Source organism: Equus asinus, chromosome 4, assembly GCF_041296235.1.
Source record: "Equus asinus isolate D_3611 breed Donkey chromosome 4, EquAss-T2T_v2, whole genome shotgun sequence".
Classification (NCBI taxonomy): Eukaryota; Metazoa; Chordata; class Mammalia; order Perissodactyla; family Equidae; genus Equus; species Equus asinus.
Window position 1 is genome coordinate 74,864,933 of NC_091793.1, and position 22,890 is coordinate 74,887,822.

Sequence of the window (22,890 nt, forward strand, 5' to 3'; positions counted from 1 at the left end):
TGGTGTAAACTTCCTGGCTTCGCTCCCTAGCAGTTTTCCTGCACCAATCTACTCGCTAGGAATGAATGCCACACACACTGTAGTGAAGAACTGGCTGGAAATAGAACTTGAATCTTACTAGCCCCTTTGCTTTATGTACTTCTGTGACGCCTCTGGTATACTATGACTCTAAGCCCAAGGCTTTCATCCCAAAATGTACATGAGACCAGAAACAGGGTGTGAGTGTGTGGTGTGTGTGACTATGTGTATATGTGCGTATGCGTGTGTCTTTGAGCACATGTGGTATGTGTATGAGTATATGCATATGTATATCTTATTTTTGCATATGTTTATTATATATCTCTTGGATCTATCTTAATGATAATTAAAATAATTTCTTTCAGATTGAAAAATATGAATACTTAATGGAATGTGAAGCAAAATCATATTGATTTTTTAGTAGGAAACATGAAATTTCAACAATGTTTGAAAAATACTACTTTAAACTAACAAGGACTAAGGTCATGCTGGAAAAGTCAATGAAATTGTTCAAAATTTCTATTAACGAAAATGTAAGCAATTACTTTACGAAACTGAACACTTCATAGAGACATAATCACTTGAGACTTTAATACAATTTTAAAGTAAACTGCTAATCACTGCAGATTTTAATATAATTTTAAGGTAAATCTCTAGTAATAGTAAAGATGCAAGTGATAGGACAGTTTGATAATTTTTATCTGTATTTGGAGAATTACCTAAAGATTAAATTTTTTGAAAATATATGTGATAAAATGTAGAAAAGTGATTTCTCAAAACACCTAGATTGTGATAAGTTAAACACTGGGTATTTTTAAAGCTTTATGCCATTGGAAGGATGGTTATGGCGTTTTCATTTTACTCTGAATAGACTGAGAACAATATTAGCAATATCAAAGAAGAAGTTTATCTTATGTTAAGAGTTCTTATCACAAAAAAATAAAGAGGGCGATAGGAAACTTTTGGAGGTAATGGGTATGTTTGTGGCATCGAATGTGATGATGTTTCCATGGTGTACTTATCTCCATCTCATCAAGTTTTTTTTTTTAATTTTTTTATTGAGTTATTGATAGGTTACAATCTTGTGAAATTTCAGTTGTACATTAATGTTTGTCAGTCATGTTGTAGGTGCACCACTTCACCCTTTGTGCCCACCCCCCACCCCACCTTTCCCCTCGTATCCACTAAACTGTTCTTGGTCCATAGTTTTAAATTCCTCATATGAGTGGAGTCATACACAGATTATCTTTCTCTCGCTGGCTTATTTCACTTAACATAATTCTCTCAAGGTCCATCCATGTTATTGCAAATGGAATGATTTTGTTCTGTTTTGCAGCTGAGTAGTATTCCATTGTATATATGTACCACATCTTCTTTATCCATTTGTCTGTTGATGGGCACTTAGGTTGCTTCCACGTCTTGGCTATTGTAAACAGTGCTGCAATAAACATTGGGGTGCACAGGACTCTTGGGATTGCTGACTTCAGGCTCTTTGGATAAATACCCAGTAGTGGGATGGCTGGATCGTATGGTAGTTCTATTTTTAGTTTTTTGAGGAATCTCCATACTGTTTTCCATAGTGGCTGCACCAGTTTGCATTCCCACCAGCAGTGTATGAGGGTTCCTTTTTCTCCGCAACCTCTCCAACATTCGTTGCTATTAGTTTTAGATATTTTTGTCATTCTAACGGGTGTAAGGTGATATCTTAGTGTAGTTTTGATTTGCATTTCCCTGATGATCAGCGATGATGAGCACCTTTTCATGTGGCTATTGGCCATCAGTATATCTTCTTTGGAGAAATGTCTGTTCATGTCTCCAGCCCATTTTTTGATTGGGTTGTTTGATGTTTTGTGATTGAGTTGCGAGAGTTCTTTATATATTAAGGATATTAAGCCTTTGTCAGATATATGACTTGCAAATATTTTTTCCCAGTTAGTGGGTTGTTTTTTTGTTTCAATCCTGTTTTCATTTGCCTTGAAGAAGCTCTTTAATCTAATGAGGTCCCATTTGTTTATTCTTTCTATTGTTTCCCTTCTCTGAGAAGGCATGGTGTCCGAAAAGATCCTTTTAATACTGATGTCAAAGAGTGTACTGCCTACGTTTTCTTCCAGAAGCCTTATGGTTTCAGGTCTCACCTTTAGGTCTTTGATCCATTTTGAGTTTATTTTGGTGAATGGTGAAAACGAATGGTCAATTTTCATTCTTTGACATGTGGCTTTCCAGTTTTCCCAGCACCATTTGTTGAAAAGACTTTCTTTTCTCCATTGTATGCCCTCAGCTCCTTTGTCAAAGATAAGCTGTCCATAGATGTGTGGTTTTATTTCTGCGCTTTCAATTCTGTTCCATTGATCTGTACACCTGTTTTTGTACCAGTACCATGCTGTTTTGATTACTGTAGCTTTGTAGTATGTTTTGAAGTCAGGGATTATGATGCCTCCCGTTTTGTTCTTTTTTCTCAGGATTGCTTTAGCAATTCGGGGTCTTTTGTTGCCCCATATGAATTTTAGGATTCTTTGTTCTAATTCTGTAAAGAATGTCATTGGGATTCTGATTGGGATGGCGTTGAATCTGTAGATTGCTTTAGGTAGAATGGACATTTTAACTATGTTTATTCTTCCAATCCATGTACATGGAATGTCTTTCTATCTCCTTATGTCATCATCCAATTCTCTCAGAAAGGCCTTGTAATTTACATTATATAGGTCCTTCACTTCCTTAGTTAAATTTACCCCAAGGTATTTTATTCTTTTTGTTGCGATTGTGAATGGTATTGTATTCTTGAGTTCTTTTTCTGTTGGTTCATTACTGGAGTATAGAAATGCTACTGATTTATGCAAATTGATTTTATACCCTGCAACTTTGCTGTAGTTGTTGATTACTTCTAACAGTTTTCCAATGGATTCTTTGGGGTTTTCTATATATAAGATCATGTCGTCTGCAAACAGTGAGAGTTTCACTTCTTCCCTCCCTATTTGGATTCCTTTTATTCCTTTTTCTTGCCTGATTGCTCTGGCCAGGACCTCCAGTACTATGTTAAATAAGAGTGGTGATAGAGGGCATCCTTGTCTCATTCCTGTTTTCAGGGGGATGGGGTTCAGTTTTTGCCCATTGAGTATGATGTTGGCTATGGGTTTGTCGTATATGGCCTTTATTATGTTGAGGTAGTTTCCTTCTATGCCCCTTTTGTTCAGAGTTTTTATCATAAATGGCTGTTGGATCTTGTCAAATGCCTTCTCTGCATCTATTGAGATGATCATGTGGTTTTTATTCCTCAGTTTGTTGATGTGGTGTATCACGTTGATTGATTTGCGGATGTTGAACCATCCCTGTGTCCCTGGTATGAATCCCACCTGATCCTGATGCATGATTCTTTTGATGAATTGCTGAATTCTGGTTGCCAAAATTTTGTTTAGAATTTTTGCATCTATGTTCATCAGTGATATTAGCCTGTAGTTCTCTTTTTTCATGGTGGCCTTGTCAGGTTTTGGTATCAGCGTGATGTTGGCCTCATAGAATGTGTTAGGAAGTGTTCCATCTTCCCTAATTTTTTGGAATAGCTTGAAAAGGATGGGTATTAAATCCTCTCTGAAAGTTTGGTAGAATTCCCCAGGAAAGCCATCTGGTCCTGGGGTTTTATTCTTTGGGATGTTTTTGATTGCTGTTTCAATCTCTTTCCTTGTGATTGGTCTGTTCAAATTGTCTGCCTCTTCTTGAGTGAGCTTTGGGAGACTGTAGGAGTCCAAGAATTTATCCATTTCCTCTAGGTTATCCATTCTGTTGGCATATAGTTTTTTGTAGTATTCTCTTATAATCTGTTGTATTTCTGCAGAATCTGTTGTTATTTCTCCTCGCTCATTTCTGATTTTGTTTATTTGAGCTTTCTCCCTTTTTTTCTTTGTAAGTCTGGCTAGTGGTTTGTCAATTTTATTTATCTTCTCAAAAAACCAGCTCTTTGTCTCATTGATCCTTTCTACTGACTTTTTCGTTTCAATAGTATTTATTTCTGCTCTGATTTTTATTATTTCTCTCCTTCTGCTGACTTTGGGCTTCATTTGTTCTTTTTTCTCTAGTTCAGTTAGGTGTGCTTTAAGGTTGCTTATTTGGGATTTTTCTCGTTTGTTAAGATGTGCCTGTATTGCGATGAATTTTCCTCTTAATACAGCTTTTGCTGTATCCCATATGAGTTGGTATGGCATGCTATCATTTTCATTTGTTTCCAGGTATTTTTTTATTTCTTCTTTAATTTCTTCAATGATCCATTGCTTGTTCAGTAGTGTGTTGTTTAGTCTCCACATCTTTGTGACTTTCTCAACTTTTTTCTTGTAATTAATTCCTAGCCTTATAGCACTATGATCTGAGAAGATGCTTGTTATTATTTCAATTTTTTTAAATTTGTAGAGGCTTGCCTTGTTTCCCAACATATGGTCTATCCTAGAGAATGTTCCATGTGCACTTGAGAAGAATGTGTATTCAGCTCCTTCAGGGTGGAGTGATCTATATATGTCTATTAAGTCCAATTGTTTTAGTTTTTCATTCAGCTCCACTATTTCCTTGTTGATTTTCTGTCTGGATGATCTGTCCATTGATGTCAGTGGGATGTTGAGGTCCCCTACTATTATTGTGTTGTTCTTAACATCTTCCTTTAGGTCTGTTAATAGTTGTTTTATGAATCTTGGTGCTCCTGTGTTGGGTGCACAGATATTTATAAGCTTTATTTCTTCTTGATGAAGTGTCCCTTTGATCATTATATATTGTCCCTCTGTGTCTCTCTTTACCTGTCTTATTTTGAAATCCACTTGGTCTGATATGAGAATTGCAACACCTGCCTTTTTTTCCTTGCTATTTGCTTGAAGTATTGTCCTCCACCCCTTCACCCTGAGTCTGTGTTTGTCCTTGGGGCTGAGGTGTGTTTCCTGGAGGCAACAAATTGTTGGATCTTGTTCTTTAATCCATTTTGCCACTCTGTGTCTTTTTATTGGAGAGTTCAATCCATTCACATTGAGAGTGATTATTGATGCATGTGGACTTAACGCTGTCAATCTGTCGCTCATTATCTTGTTTTCCTGTGTTTCTTTTCCTGTGTGCTTTAGACTATCCATTTAATACTGCAATTTCTTATGCTGGGTTTCTTAGATTTTTCCTTATCTATGATTTGTGACTCTGTTCTGTACTTTATTTTAATGTCTACCTTGAAGTTTGTATTTAGAATCTCGTGTATAATATAGTCTATTCTCTGGTGGTCTCTTACTTACTCGACCAATACTGATTTAGACCCTTTGCTCTTCCCCTCCTAAATAATTATTTTCATTTTTTATTCCAACTTGTCTTATTAATTTGTAGTTAGAGTGCTAAGATAGTCCTTGTTTTGGTAGTTTCCTTATTTCTACCCTAATGCTATAGTTGAATATTTGCTATCCTGTTCTGGTTCTATCCATCGGTCTCCCTAGTCTGTGGCTTGTGTCCCCTTGCTCCCTTTTTTTCTTTTTTCAAGTATGAGAGCCTTCTTGAGGATTTCTTGTAATGGAGGACTTTTAGTTACAAATTCCCTTAACTTTTGTTTGTCTGGAAAAGATTTAATTTCTCCCTCATATCTGAAGGAAATTCTTGCTGGATAGAGTATTCTTGGCTGAAGGTTTTTATCCTTTAAAGCTTTGAATATATCACTCCATTCTCTCCTAGCTTGTAGGGTTTCTGTAGAGAAATCCGCTGACAGTCTGCTAGGGGCTCCTTTATAGGTTATTCTCTTTTTTTTCCTTACTTCCCTGAGTATTCTTTCCTTATCATTCCTATTTGCCAACTTTACTATTATGTGCCTTGTGGTGGGTCTTTGTACATTGACAAATCTAGGAGATCTAAAACCCTCCTCTACACACATTTCTCCGTTGATCCCTAGATTTGGGAAGTTCTCTTCAATAATTTCGTTGAGCACACTTTCTGCTCCATTTTCCTTTTCCATATTCTCGGGAATTCCTATGATCCTTATGTTCTTACTCCTCACTGAATCCATTATCTCTCGGAGATTTTCCTCATTTTTTTTAATTCTTAGTTCTCTTTCTTCCTCTGTCTGGTGCCATTCAGCCTGTCTGTCCTCGATTATGCTGATTTGCTCCTCTATATTGTCTACATGGGCATTCATGGAATCCGTATTCTGTTTTATCTGGTCCATTGTGTTTTTCATCTCAAGTAATTCTGTTTGATTCTTCTTTATGATTTCAATCTCTTTTGTGAAGTAACTCCAGAACTCGGCTTGTTTCTCTATCTTTCTCTCTACCTCATTGAGTTTTTTGATTATAGCTGCTCTGAATTCATTATCACTTAGTTTACCTAATTCCAAGTCCTCAGGACTTAATTCTGTGTTTTTATTGTTTTCCTCCTGGTCTGGGGCTTTTATAAATTGCTGGATGGTAGAGGAGTGGTTTTTTCTCACGGTGGTAGAATTCCGTTGCAGTTACAGCCTGTCGCCACTAGATGGGGGTCGAGAGCGGCGTGATAGCTCTCCACCTTCAGGCAAGATGGCTGCGCCCACTGGCTTTGTTAGGGGGGAGGGGCTGTTACTCACACGTGCCGGTCTGGGTTCAGATCAGTTCTGTTCTCTGGTCTCCCAAGGCCCTTGATTTATAGGGTCCCCGCAGACGGAAGCTTTCTCCCCCCTCAGCGGGTCTCCACTGAATCAGCGCCAGGAGTCCTGGATGATCCCCCGGTCGCGCGGCCCCTGCCCCGCTCCTTCCCAACCCGCACCCCAGCAATGGCAGACTCTAGGGGAGGGAGCGATGTTCTCTCCTACCGTTCCGGCGCCTCCGAAGGGGTAAAGCTAGGTTTATGATCTCTGCCTTCTTGGTATTGTAGGTCTCTAACGAGCTGGCATTATGTTTATTCTCTGAAATTCAGTTCTTCCAATCTTTTGTTGTATTTTGGAGGGGAGAGAATCCCGGGTCAGCTCACCCCGCCATTTTGCTCCGCCTCATCAAGTTTTATACATTAAATATGTACAGTCTTTTGTACTTACTCAACGCAAAGTACAGCCTTTTGTATGCATCAGTCTTTTATTTGTATTCAAAAAAAGTTCTTTAAAAATTAGTCTAAAATGAGATTTTTTAGTTAAAAAAGTGTAGAAATACATGATATAATATTTGCATCATTTAATTTACTTGGATGAGTATTTAAAAGATAATTTTTGGGTTTGGACTGCAATCAAATTTTAGATCTCAGTTTAAAACTTGATTTATTTATGTCTTAAATATATTGTTCTTTATCAATCCATTTCTAGATTATCATAATAACCTCTAAACCTAGCTCTCTGCCTCCAGACTCAATTGCTTGTAGTCTATCATGAACTCTCCTACCAGATCTGTCTTTTCCTGCATGACTTCTTTTCATATTATGCCATCCTCCAAACCTTCTTTGGTATCCCATTATCAATGGAAATAACAGTCAGCCTTTTATTAATTTCTCAATGCATCCAGATATTTACTAAACCTACATTTTGCTTTGTGCTAAATGAGTTTTATGAAGAAGGAGGAGGGGAAGAGGAGAGAGAGATAGAGATATTTAGCATATTCTGTTTTCTGCCTGTTCTGGAAATGACGGTAGGTCAGTGGTAGAAGATAGCAATGTAAAAAAATACTGTAAACTATTAAATAATTTGAGATAAAATAGAAGAATGTTAGAATCCTGAGAAGTAAGCAATTCACTTAACATGAAGAAATGTTGAGAAGAAATTCTCAGAGAAGAGAGGGAAGGTATGTGACAAAGAGTTCTGATGAAAAGAAAACAATGACTAGATATACAAAGAGAATGGCTCAGAGACAGAAAGAAGCAGTATGTCACTCTCTGGAAATTACAAAGAGTTCAGTTCAGGTAGAGAAAAATCTGTGCTTCAACTCTGCAGTGGAGTGGCCAGAGCTAGATGATATGTCACTTCAGTCACATCTTGTGAGTCATATCAATGACACTGTGTGTCATTTCAATGACATTTCATAACCTTGTGAGAGCTGTTAAGGATCTGCATTTTTTACACGTCTCTGTAGACAGTGGGTAGATTCAAGTGGCTAGCAATTGGAGAAGGGACATTAGAAAATAAGCTGCTAAAATATTTAGTCAAAGAAGATGAGACTGAATTAAGTACATTATTGTAAGGAAAGGACAAGTGGAAATCAGATTAATAACTATAATTTATTGAATGCTTACTGTGCTGTGATGGTTAATTTCATTTGTCAATTTGGCTAGGTTATGGTGCCTGACTGCTTGGTCTAAAAATAGTCTTGTTGTGAAAGTAGTTTGAAAATGTGATTAACATTTACGATCAGTTGATTTTAAGTAAAGAATAATGTGGTGGTCCTTATCAAACCAGGTGAAGTCTTTAATGGCAAAAACAGGTTTTCCGAAGAAGGACATCTGCCCAACTGTAGCTCAAGATCACAACATTAACTCCTATCTGAGTTTCCAGCCTGCCAGACTGCCCCCATAACTGCATGAGTCAATTCCTCAAAATCTCTCTCTCACTCTTTTTCTCTCCCTCACTCTGTAGAGGGAGAGAAGAGGAGAGAGAGAACACACATAGACACATACATACACCATGGGTTCTGTTTTCTGGAGAATCTTGACTTGTGCACGTGCCCTATATCATTCAAACCTCAAAACTGGGAGCAGTTATGATTTTCTTTCATTTTTAATATGCTTACACTTAGAGCTGTCAGCCTTCCCTAAGTCACAAAACAAAAAAAGAATCTGGGTTTGAGCTGAGGTTTTTCTGATTCTAGATATCATGTTCTAATCAGTGAAATGTTTTTCCCTTCTCAAACTCACACTTCTTCATCTGATTTTCCAAATCTTTTAATTCTGGTGGTATAATTATAGATAAGTATATTTTATTTTTGTATAGGAGTTTATGTGAATGCATATAATTACATGAATTTTCAAAATGATCTACGAATGATTTTAACTTCTATAAGACAAAGTTATTTTTGAAAAGCAAAAGGACATACCTTCTTAAACCAGAAAACTTTTCAATTAAATGACTAACATGTTTTCCCTGTTTTGGGATCCACCACTTCCTTTTATAGAATATTTACTACAGCTGAGGGAGTCTACTCCACTGCCTTCTCTAAATAATGTATGTTGTACTGTGTCAGAGTCTTTTTTGCATAAAGTCTACCACATCCAAATTGCCTTTCCCCACAGCTAGCATTACTGAAAAATTCTCCATCCTTTGAGTTCTAACTCAACCCTCTTTATCTAGAAATTATGTCAATCTCTTACCTCTCTTCTCTACAACTGGGGATTTCTATTACAGCAAATAAAATTAAAAACTAAAAATTAAGGATGAGAAATTAATTGTCCTTAGTTTATAAACACTACAGGACTCTTTCATTAATTTAATGCAAATCTAATTAAAGTATTGTAATGACTCACATCTAATAAAATCATATTGCTGAGTTTGCTGATGGCTTCAAATATTGACAAAGCCTGTCATAGTCACATAAAATGGACCATTAGTCGTTCATAGAGAAGTGTCCTTAATTCATATTGAATTATGTTTACATGCACACAAAAGATAACCTTGACAAATATAGAATTTATCCCAAAAGTTTCCCAAAGAACTTTGGAAAATGCCATTACAAAGGATTAGTTCTCCACAAAACTAGTGAAGTTAAAATTCCTGAAGTTAAAATTCAAGTGACAAAGGCTTTATCTTTTGAAAAATAAAAATAAAAATGAACACCTAAAAAACACCCTATGCTTAATACTTTTCAAAGCGCTTTATATTTATACATTAAACACCAGAACAGCACTATTAGTAAAGTACTGCTATTGTCGCCATTTTAAAGATGAGGAAATTTAGGCATATAGAGATTTTAATATTTTCAAAGTCAAAGGCTAGTAAGTAGTAGATTCAGGATTCAATTACCTGCAAAATTACTGCCATGAGAGGACCTATGATTTTTATAAACTTTAAGTATTTTTATGATTTTCTCAAATATACTGAAAAATAAGAAATTAATAGCAACCATTAAAGAAAGTGCATGCAATTGATGCTACTTCCTTGAGTGTATCAAACTTTTATTTTGGCATAGATATAGGTTCCATTCAACCTTGGAGGATAAGGGAGTCATTTAAAACCAACCAAAGTTTTAAAGATTTTCTTAAAGACTCTCCAGTGACATAAAAATGAAGTTAGCTTGGGTTTCTGGGTCTGGAATTTGTGTGTTTGGAATTTGCCTCTGGCCCAATGGACTTGCCTGTTGACAGCATCAGAGTGAAAGCATCTGCCCATCTCTTGGTGCCCACTCACCACTGTGCATGGGCACATTGATTAGTGCCTTCTCTGAACCAAACCCAGCATCATCATATCTAGCATATCCTATGCAGCGTCTTCTGTCAATCTTCAGGAATTCATAATGCAACGGATCTAGAGACAGTCCTACATAAGCATCTTAAATACATTGTTTTAAAATTTCTCTAAATATATACATGATAAAGGCAAACATACCATTTATAATCTATGGTATCTGAACCATTGGATTTTTTCATTTTAAATCACTATCTTGTTTTCATCATAATTGTTTAATCAACTATTCAAACATTTAGTGTGGATATGGCAGTGAAAAAGGCATATTATGTCAGATTCTTTGTGAAATGCATCCATAAAGATGTTTCAGTAGCTTCAAGTCCAATATCTGGCAGCAACTTGGTAAATGCTTCTTTCAATATTTTTGAGTAAATCTTGGTTTCCTCAATGTTTCTTTTGTCTAAGTCCATAAAACCATGTTAAACATGTGGGGGATTAAAGACCAGTGATAACAATTTATTTTACTGTCAAGTCTTTTCTCTATTATAAGTAGTTTGTCATTTTAATATTACATTTAACACTTAGTTTACATGTTCAAGAAACGTATCCACCAACACACAATGAAAGTTGTTTTTGCATGTGAAAAATATTTTTACCAAAACTCTCATCTACTGCACAGCTGACTCTGGAAATATCTTAGAGTGGCAAACTATGATTAAAAAAAAAGAAGAAGAAGAAAATCTGTCATGGAAATTACGACTTAGCTCTTTGCAACTTTTCATGTTCTCCCTTCTTCTCTATCCCAACCATTTTGAAAATAAAAATTTTAAAATAATTTCAATATTTAAACAAAAATAGAATATAATATTTTATATAAATGAGGCCAACAAGAAGAGTCAAATGCCCTCATTTTACTGATGATGAAAATGAGGTGCCAAAAAAAGAAAAAAAAGGCCAGCCCCATGGCCCAGTAGTTAAGTTCATGAGCTCCACTTAAGCGGCCCAGAGTTCGCCAGTTGGGATCTTGGGCAGACTTACACACAGCTCATGAAGCCATGCTGTGGGGGCATCCCACGTAGAAGGACTAGAGGACTTACAATTAAGATATACAACTATGTGCTGGAGATTTGGGGAGGAAAATGAGGAAGAAAATGAGGTTCCAAAAGGAAAAATGACTTGGCCAAGGTCACATGACCAGCCACTGGCAAAGACCTTATCTCAGGTATATTCACTTTCAGAATATTTCCAATGAAAAGAAGCATTGTTCAGTAAAAGTGTACTGTTCTACAGTCTTCTTGTGACATGAAACATCTAGTACTACTTCCTTATTTCATCCACTAGCTTAAGAAAGTATTTCTTACATTTACAAAATGAAATAAAAATAATAATTTCATGCTTCTTATTAAGGGAAATATTTATATTTCTCAAATGAATTATCATAATGATAGGCTGGTATAGACATTTCTATCTTAAATCTGAGGAACTTGAGGTCCATGCGAAACAAGAAACATAATTCAGCCCACCCAGCTGTTGTTGAAGCAGCAATTCTAATTTTAAAAAAGTCTAGAAGATTCTAACTTCTGTTAAAGGACTCTGTTAAAGCTTAGAGTTAGGGTTGGTGAATCAGAATTCTTAAAGGTAAATAGGGAAACATATTGATAAGAGTATCGAGAATTTTAACTTACTGAAAGACTTATTTAACATTCAAAACCCCTCACTCTTAAAATAATAGTTCAAATTATAGAGTGCAAAACTGACAGAACTCTAAAGATCACATATGCATTATCACTGGTAAAGAAATAAGTCTTAAAAATATAATTATTAAGGCTGATCTGATACATATATAGAGCGCTGTACCTATCACATGGAAAACATTTATAAATGTTTATATTAAGCCATGAACAAGTCTTATCAATTTCAAAGTCACTAGTACAAAGATCCATTTCTGAACTTTACAAATTAGTTTTAAAGCTAATTCCAAAGTTTTGTAAATTTAAAAACAAACATCAAAATATCCCGCCTGAAATAAGAACATACAATGAAAATTGAAAAAATATTCAAATTAAATTCTATTAAAAATATTACTACCAAATTTGTTCGATGAAAGTTACACAAAATTTAGAAAAAAATATAGTCGTCAGTGTTCACGTTAGAAAAGAAAAAGAAAACACTAATATTACAATAGAAAGTATTAAATCAATTTAAACTTTGGCTTTTTGAGAAGATAAATGTGAAATTTACAAATATCGAACAAGGTAATCAGGAGAGAAAGAAAGTATTTACAAATAATATTAGGAAAGAAGAAAAATATCACACCAAATGCAAAGATTAAAAGAATACTTTTTAAGTTATTAAAATATTATGCTAAAAAATTGGAAATTTAGGTGAGATGGATTTTAGAAATGTACATATCACCAATACTATCTCAAATGTAAAACTTAACCTGATAGCCATAAGAGAGTAAGTTTTTAAAAATCTTCCCACAAAAAAATCCCACATCATACCTAGATACATCCATAAAGTTGCTAGTGCAAGATGATTTTAATAAGCAGAAAGTATAAAAATTGAAATGGAAGAAGCAATAATGTCATTATTGACAAATAATATGATAGTCTGGAAAAACTAGGTGTCGGTGAGGATATGGAACAAAGGGAACTCTCACCTTGTTGCTGATAGGAGGATAAACACAAACAACTTAGAAATCAGTTTCACAATGCTTAGTATGTTTGACCATGCATATGCCATCGGAGCTTGCAGTACCACTTCCTGAGCCTTATTCTGTTGAAGTCCTTATATGGGCGTCACGGGACATGTACAAGAGCATAGTGTTGCTCAAACTACTTTTATACATCAATAAGTCTCTTTCTGAGTTTGTGATAATTTCAAAACATGATGAAAAATCCTCTCAAGAAAATATTGTCAAGTGTAAATTTCATCTTACATGTCTACCCTTAAAAATGCTTTTGGGGCTGGCCCATAGCCGAGTGGTTGGGTTCCCGTGCTCCACTTCGGTGGCGCAGGGTTTGGACTGATAGGATCCTGGACGCAGACATGGCACCTCCTGTCAAGCCATGTTAAGGCAGCATCCCACATCCCACAACTAGAAGGACCACAACAACAATATACAACTATGTACTGGGGGGATCAGGGAGGAGAAGAAGAAGAAAAAATAAGATTGGCAACAGATGTTAGCTCAGGTGCCAATCTTTAAAAAAAAGAAAAATTCAGGGAGGGCCTCTGAAATGTAAGGTCTGGAAGAGAATTCATTATCATCATGAATTTAAAAAAAAATGTTTTTAAAGTGAATATGAATGGTCTCTTTTTGGAGTTCTGCATGACAATTGACATAACTATGTAATGGAAATATAAAACTAGATCCTAGTATTCTTGGATCTCTTCAAGCTTTCATTATTCTTTTTTTTTTTTTTTTTTGAGGAAGATTAGCCCTGAACTAACTGCTGCCAATCCTCCTCTTTTAGCTGAGGAAGACTGGCCCTGAGCTAACATCCACGCCCATCTTCCTCCACCTTAAATGTGGGACGCCTACCACAGCATGGTGTGCCAAGCGGTGCCATGTCCCCATCCGGGATCCAAACAGAGAACCCCGGGCCACCTAAGCCGCATGTGCGCACTTAACCACTGCGCCACTGGGCCAGCCCCCAAGCTTTCATTATTAATTAGCAGTTTAATCATACATTACTCTATAAACTTTTTGTGTTTTAATTAATTGGTAAGATAATCCCAATGTTATTTGACATATTCTTAAGTTAGAACACTAGATAAAAGATAAAAAGTTAAATAAAAATTATTAAGTATAACAGGGAAATTTTTCCAAGAAAGTGGTTTCCATAAACGGGTTCATAGGCCCCTGACTGGCAAGTACATGGTGCACAGCAGTGCCTGTGCTTACCAGCTGCTGCCCTTGCACTCCCCAGGCTGCATACTGCAAGACGGAGTCCTCCACTTCTGGGGGGTTTAACTCCCAAACTTCCCTTGAAAAAAGGTAAATATTTTTACATGAACAAATTGACATCTACACCAACAATTTAGTTTGACAATTGCTCAGGAAAACCAGAAGATTGAAGAACTTACCTTGTGTGTATGTTGTAAATCACATATGAAGCAGTATAGGAATAATGAAAAATCTGAAATTTAAAAAAAGAAGAGTTATCAACTCTAGTTTGAAATACAGGTTCTATCTTAATGTGTATACAAGCTCTTGATAAAATACAAGAAATTGAGAACTGGTTTTAGAGAAAAATTAAAACGTGAAATATTCCAGTTCTGGAGTTTATTGCCTTGTCCGAGCCTACTGGAATAGCTCCTAACTCTCCTTCTTAGCATCAACCCCATCCCTTATTCAATCCAGTCTATGCTCAGTATAATTGTACTATATTGATTTCTAATTCAAAATTTTCAGTGATTCCTCACTGCCTACATAATAAAGTTTAAACTGCTTCATTGATGTTCAAGGATTTTGGTATATTGAGTTCTACATACTTTTCCACCCTTATCATCCACTGCTTCCCTTTACCTAGTCTATACTTCAATCACGTTAGACAAATTTCCCATGTACATCTTGAAGTTTTTCTGTGTTTTCTTCCTAGGTCATCCTATCCCAACTCAGGTCGAAATTTTCCCTTCTTCTAATATAGCCTCTGCATAAAGCTCATATTGATCCCCTCCATGGAAATCCATCCACCTCTCCTACAATATACTCTTTGATTTTTAGGACACTTCTCACATTGTAGTGTAAACTATACAAATATTTTAAGTACATGTCTCCTTTTCCCATCAGAAGCTGTCAGGTGACCTTTGCGTCTACCACATTAACTAGTACAGTGTCATGTTTGGATGAAACACACCATCGATATTCGTTGAGTAATGATTCTGATGGGGAAAAACTCAGGCAGCTTGAAATGTTTTGTTGGTGGAGACAAAGTAGGATAACCCCCTCCAACCCTCCATTGTAATAGTTGAAAAATCATACATTAGTTGTTTGCAAGGATGTGATCTTCAAGAGATTTTAGTACTATCTAATAAAGAACTCTGTTTCTTTTTAAATGCCATTTTCCCAAGGATCACAGCATCTGTGACAGGGTGACATTAAATCCCAAACACAGGATCAGAGTGGATAACGCAAAAATAACTCTATACTTTGGTTCTTACCAAAGTATAGATGATGAAATAGTGGCATAGAAAAGAAATGAGAAAAACAGCAAAAGATGGGTTAGGGAAAATGATGATGAGTACGTTATATTCAGTGAGAATTATTTCTCTCTAAGCAACGTGGATCTAGTGAAAAAAGTTTTTTCTCTTTCTAACTCTAATAAGTTATTATATTATTTCTGGGATTTACAGAATTTACATTGATATTTTCATTTTTCAGCATGCGATTATAAAGCTTCTTTTATTCCTGTAGTTGATGTACATTGCACAAATATTATAATACTATCAATTAAAACTCCCTAGAAGTCAAATTATTTCTTCTCACTGAAAGAATAGCTTCAATTAAACATGATTGGCCACATATTTGGTAAAGCGAAACTAGTATTCTCTCTTTGTATTGAAATTACAATCCTTTCCCATTTGCTATAATATTATGCTTTACAATGAGACTTTATGCTCCCATTCCTTTTGGAGTGACTATTAAATCTAGGATTGCCTTCACTATAGAATTGAAGAAGCAAAAATAATTTTTCCTGGTGTCTATTTTAGCATTCACATTTTATCCTACAAAATTTCATATTTGACTACAAATTTTAAATCTTGAATTTACTACTCTGACAAAGAGGTGAGAAATGTGATCACCTCTATAAGTATTTTTTTTCCCATTTCAGAAAGTTCTGTTGCCAAAGCAAACTGCCAAGTGAGCATTTGGTCTTCAAAGCTGACAGATATGTCAATGGGTAAAAGGGGCCTATTCATCCCGTGTGTTAATCATCTAACACACTATATCTGAATTCTAGGCTCATATCCATCTTGAGAGAAAGAGCTCCTGTGCATTAATGTTTCGGTCAAAGCACTCCAAAACAACCACTGAGACAAAAGCAGATATAAGCATTGCATTTTGTTCTCTTTCTATGATATTTGTTAGGGAGGTTGCAGGCTCTTCTTAGTGTATAAACCAAAGAACTTAGATGTCCTCCAAATGGTATGATTTGGAGAGGGGGATATACAAATCCACTTTCTGCTTTGTACTTCTTAGCCTGATAAAGCATTTGTTTCCTTCATCTGGTGTGTTGAAGTGGAGGACCACAATAATGGGTTAACCTTGACTTGCCTCAAACCTGTACCAGCTTGAAGTAACAAATTACAGGGCTTCTGCCTCATCTATAGGTGTCTTACGGAGCCAGCAGTTTGCCATCTACAGGTAATTAGAACCTAGCCCTTTTTCCTATCTTAGAACCCTTGCCTCTAAATCTACTGTCCTTTGATGTGTGTGTGCATGTGTTTGCTTCCAGCAGATATCAAATATTTCCTGTTTTGTAACTTTCCATAATTAAAATAGCAACCCATGCCCACAACAGAATATAAAGAGTACTGGGTGAGAGGTATCCTGAAGAGGGTTAGAAGTAGAGGTTTCTCTTTGTTTGTTTGTTTGTATAGTGTTACAGAGATTTTAAAACAGGGATTGTTCAATGAAAAATGGATTTAGCTTTACTGAACATCTGTATTAAGGTACAACGGTCTAGATTCTCTCTGTGTTAATCTGTATCTCTCTCTCTCCTTCCTTGAAGAGCATTTTTATCTGCTTTAATATTCCTCATTTCCTTGTATCTTAGGATCCTCTTCTATATTGGCTAGGTAGGTCTTGTTTCATGTCCCTAAGGTTAGCAATAGTCTTTTTCCTGTAATGATTGGCTGCTGCACAATGAGAGCCAAACTGAGCATCTGATGAGATCCTTGGGGACAAAAACATTTCACGGTCAAGAATTACATATTCATCCCATCCTTGCAAATGATGTTCCACTACTTTTTACAGAGTGTGAATAGTATGGCAGAGGTAGTGGGAGTGGGGCAAAATTGAGCTCTACTATGTAAAAACTTGATCAAAGCTTGTTCCTGGAAGCATCCTTGAGATGTCCAATCATTCAATCTCATGATGCCAAAAGGTATGGGGAGAAACAGAGAGCATCATAAGATCCTGCAATCCAATCTGATCCTCATCATCTTTACATTACTTTGGGAACCCCAAGAAGAGGTTGATTACTAAGAGTGGTATAATTGATTCTCATTATTTGCTGTAATTACGTTCTACAAAGTCATTGTAAACACCGAATTTGTAAATACTGAACCATGTCTCCTAAAAGAAATACAAGATTCGTTTCCTGTGAGTCTCTAATCACATTTTTATGAATCGATCAATATATAACCTTGTTTCATGTGTGTATCTTTTTGAAGACACTGTATTTAATATTTAATGTTGTTGATTGATTACCATTGAACTCATGCCCAACAGCATTATAACTCATGCCTGAACGAAGCTTCTCTAACACATGCACTTTCTCTGTGAAGCACATCACAGCCGTCTTGCACCTAGGAACACTAGACAGCACTTCAGCACCATGCTTGGGAGACATTTTAAACAGCAAAACCATCAACAAAAAGCACAAATGTGAGAAACATAGCACTAAAAAGATCATGAAAAGGACACCAATTTACAACATGAAAACTGAGCAAGAAAGCAGAGTGTCGCCTTGTTTGATCTCAGCTGGGGATCAGTATATCAGGAGCTCAACTGTTCTGCTGCTCGTACATGTCTGTGCATGACTGAGAAGGAGCAGTGAGTATCGATTTCGAGCTTACAACTAAATTTTAGAAAGTAGGCCAACTTGCAAACCTAGAGTCCACAAATAATGAAGTTCGACTATACTAGTAAAGTAGACATAGCATGAGATATTCCTGGAAGAAAGAAAAAACAGGCATTTTTAAGGTCTGCCAGAACTGGAAAATAAGAAAAGTATAGAAGTTATCCAGAATGGTGGCATTCATCCTCTGTAAATGAAAACTAGCTACATCCATTCATGGATCAAGTGTCTGTTAAACAACCTGTTTGACACAGGCACTGTACCAAGTATCATTTAAAAAAAAATTGTGAAAATAAAATTATTTTTAAAATAGGATAAAATACAAAACAGAATCAATTGGTAAGTTTTGCTTACTCCTATATGTTGTCTATCTGTCATTTTATCAATATTTATTGAATATTGATTATGTTCAAGCTCATAAGTTAAGCACCTTGTCAAAAGCAAAAACCAAAATAAACACAGTCCCTGTCCCCAAGGGCTCTTGATCTAGACAGGATGACAAGATTAAGAAACATTACATTAGTATAGAGCGCTCTCTTGCAAGTCATGGTTAAATTAGAACTTGAAGATTATAAATCCATAGCATTTCAAAGAAGCAATTAATCTTTTTGGTTTCAAGGTTGCATCATACAGAAGATAACCATTGACTTAGGCATTGAATGGACTAATATAGTTGAGAAAAATGCAGCCAGTGTATCAAATTTAAGGTAATCCTACATACAGCAATATCAACTCTCAAATTGAGCATTTACTGAATACCAGACTCTGCTGGGTGCTTTACATATATTATAACAATTAATGTTTAAATCAACCTGAAGAAGTAGATATGTTCATTCATAATTCACACGATAGGCTCTGGAAGCACTGAAAGTCTAAGAAGGAGACACACCCACAATTTGAGCCCACATCTGTCTGGTTACAATCCATATTGTGCCTTAATCTCTGCACATTCTCTTTCAGGGAGCTGGGCAGGAAGCAGAACTCCAGCTTTGCAAAAGATTCATTTCTAAAAGACTATTAAGCCACCACCCAAAGATTTATTGACAGGAGTAGGCATGAATTAATTGTGATGGCCACAGTTAAGAGAAATTTCAGTTTGGAAAGATGATCTAATATATCAGATTAAAATGTAAATTTCCTTCTTCTTTCGTTGTTTCTCACAATTTTTTCTTGGAATATCAGTTATTACCTAAGACATCTATGGGGATTCATGTCAAGGAGAGATACTTACGAGAAAGAAGAACAAAGTATTTTAGTAATTTATACTTAAACCAGAGGTTTATATCTCAGTGTGCCAAGCCTTTTCTGCACTGCAGTTAAACTGCCGAAGTGGTATAAATAGTATGCATTTTCAGGGCCTGGAGAATATTTAAAACAGGATTTTGGATTTGCCATTGCCTCAAACAGTTAGAAAAGTGAAACTAGGAGGAAGTAAGTCTCCAAGTAAACAGCGTTTATGAAAGAATGCCAGTGAGAGAAAAGACAATAGAGGCAAAAGGCCGTTAGTTTCTCTGAGAAGTCAGTGGTCCGAAGACGCCAAGTTTGTTCTGAGATAATGGATCCCTTTTAAGATGAGTGAGGAATGATTCTATTGTTGGAAAAGTTTCTCTTTATTATGCAGTGAAGAACTAGACTGTCAGGTAAGATGCTCTTACATGGTAAATACAATTCACAAAATGATAAGCTGCAGCTCTACAAAAATCCTTTTAAAACACTGTGTACAAAAAAAGGCTTTGTGAACACGTGAATAATAAGTATTGGTTGAAAGGGAGAATCAATATGGGAGGAAACTAAAGGTATAAATAATATTTGTCAGTAACTGGCCTGCTTATTAATAGCAGCCGGCACGGGAAGAATATACTTTATTATACAACAGGGGATCTTAGATGGAGCAGACTAAATCTTTTTCTGATATATTCCTTGTTAGATAAATTAACTGATCATCGTAGATGAACCCTTTCAAGTTGTTCTTAGAATTCAGTTCCTGAGAAGTTGTCTACGATGCAAAATTTCATTTCACAGACACTCCATAGCATCAGTTTTTCAATTATTTATATTTAACATGTAACTTTCACCACAATATACTGCTGACTAAAGTACCAGCCTCACTGGTAATGCCATTCTCTGTAATAAAATGTTTTCATGTCCCAGACCTTTCTGTATTAATTAATGCAAATCAGCTACTTTCACACCAATTGGCACTCAGTTATTTCCTACGTACCATCGCTGAAAATATCTGATTGGATAATCTCAATAGCACTTAAAGGTCAGCAGCTGACAGTGGGGCAAGCAGGTTTTAATTTGCACTCAAATAAATTTAAACATCATTTTATTAACTACAAACTAGTTTTCTTTCCAGCACGTCAGAACAGAAACATATTGCAATATATGTTGCAATATACGAAGAGTGAGAGACAAACTGTCACCCTTGTTTTTAGTTAGTGCTAGAACTAGAAAGCCCAGGATGAAAATTACTGTTTCCGCATACAGGTATTTTCAGGCCCCATAACTGAGCCAAGCATGTAATTTAGGAAAGTGATCAGTTCATTCCACAGCAACTTTGGTGAAAAGATTCTTTCTTCCTTTCAACAGCATCAAGTCCTAGCTTGTGCTTTCTTGAGCAGGTTACTTAAAAAAATTAATTTACTCATCAAGAAAATTGGAAAAAGCAAAATATATCCAACTGTTTTGATGTAAAAATTAGAGTACAAATTATACGGAAATTATTTAGTTATTCCATGCAGCTAGACCAAGAAAATGGTGTCAGAAAAACTCAAATCTATTTCAATTGCAACTTGTTAATTTCTTTAATAAAAGTCTTACTATCAAGCAGGAAAATTAAAAAAAAAATTACTTCTATGGATTTTGTATTAGTCACCTTTCACAATACTATACTCTCATAGATAATTAAAACACATCTGTGTTGAATGATTTTTAAAATATTGGAAAAATTATAATAAATATAGTTTTTGAAAAAATTTGATAATTTATGTGAATATTTACATATTAATAGCTATTTAGGTTGATGATATTTTTCACATATTATACAAAATGCTGAGATTATTTTCATTGCATATTTATGCGTATCCTTAGGATATATTCCCAGAACTAAAACTTATAGCAGAAGACATCCAAATTTTACATTTTGATTCATATTACCAAGTCCTTTTCCAGAGAGGTTAAAAACAATTTGTACTGTTGTGTGCTACACAAGTATCTTTTTTTCTTTAATACCATAATAAAATAATGTTATCTATTGTGCTGATTTGAATTATTTGAACAGCAAAAACAAACACAAAACATCATCATTTAGTCTTGCAATTTGAATGTGATTGAGCTGGAATATCTGGTTGTAAGCTTTTAATGCTTTGTTTTCCTCATCTGTGACTTGTCTATCAATGTCTTTTCTATGGGATTATTCATCTTTTTCTTGTTGATTTCAAAAAACTTTTTATGTTATGAATTGTAACTTTGTTTTCATAAATGCAACAAGTACTTTACACAATTAATATTTGCCTTTTCACTTTGTGTGCATTCTATAAAGAAATTTTTAAATCTTTATATTATTACTTCTAAAAATTATTTCCTATTTCAGATCCTAGTAGCACACCAAGAGAATCTTCACTAACTCAACATTACAAACTTTAAACTATTATTTTTTTCTAGTATTTTTGAAATCCATGATCCCTTCAATTCATCTAAAATTATTTTTTGTTTAAGGTGTAAAGTATAAACCAAGTTTTGTTTTTTATTCCCCAAATAACTTGTCAGTTTTCTAATAAAATCTGTTCAGTAACTTATCTTTTTCTTTGTTTTAATGTTATTCCTAAATTCCACATAGAACTTTGATCTTTCCCTGGACTATTTTTGGTTCTGTTTATTTGTTTGCCTCTTCCTGACTAGAATCACCTCAATACAACTTGAAAATACATTTTAACATCTGAGGAAATTAATTCATTTTCATCTTTTTTCTGACATAGGTACACGCTAAACCTTGACTATTTAAACATAGGTCTTAAGATCCTGACTAAATTCTAGTTAAACTGTGAAAAGGATTAAATATTGTCAAATGAAAATGTCATTGCTCATTACCTTAAGAAACTCTTGAGTCATTTCTTAAAACACATATTTTTATTAGGCATGAACATAATTTACTTACTTATGTTTTTATTTACTATCTTCCACCATCGTATCGATCTAAGACTCCAGAGCAGTGTAATAGTGAAGACTGTGGGTTGGGTCTTAAAGCGTCTGGGTGGATTATTTGTCTGGGTCAATATGTGCAAACTTGGATAAGTGACATAGCTTTGATTGCTTCAGTTTCCTGGTGATGATAATATTGTCAAGAAAAATCGATGATTTTCTTTTAAAGGATGGGAAGTTACTGGAGGAGTTGATAAAGAAGAACTCTTATTAAGGGAAAGTGCTGTGGGTTGAAAATATTTGAGAAAAATTATTTTTTTTTTGAGTTCTGGTAATATTTCTAAATTAATTACAGCTAAATACAATAAGTGTTCTACTGTATGGCATAAATTAAACATCAAATATATACATATCATATCAGAGACCTGGCTTGAAAAACCAAAAATTACTCTAAATACATTAGTGAGGATAAACAATACTCAACAGTGGTTGTAGGAGGAAAAAAATAAGAAAGAAAGAAAAAAGATCTTCCAAGAAAGTCTTTGAAGACAACCACAAGGATATCATACAAACTGTTTTTTGGAGTTTTATGTAAAAGTCCAATTCAAAATAACTGGATATATACATATA

At 35.2% G+C, this 22,890-nt stretch overlaps 1 protein-coding gene across 4 annotated transcripts in view; it reads right to left on the reverse strand.

Moving 5' to 3' along the window:
* Positions 1-22,890, reverse strand: part of DPP10 (dipeptidyl peptidase like 10) — a 1,237,611-nt gene that overhangs the window by 132,309 nt on the left and 1,082,412 nt on the right. For all 4 annotated transcript variants that reach the window (XM_044769066.2, XM_070507564.1, XM_044769065.2 and 1 more), the window contains 2 exons: positions 14,399-14,451; positions 14,217-14,298 (listed from right to left, as the gene is read on the reverse strand). In XM_044769066.2, coding sequence (XP_044625001.2) covers positions 14,217-14,298; positions 14,399-14,451 — 135 coding nt within the window. The remainder of the gene's footprint in view (positions 1-14,216; positions 14,299-14,398; positions 14,452-22,890) is intronic.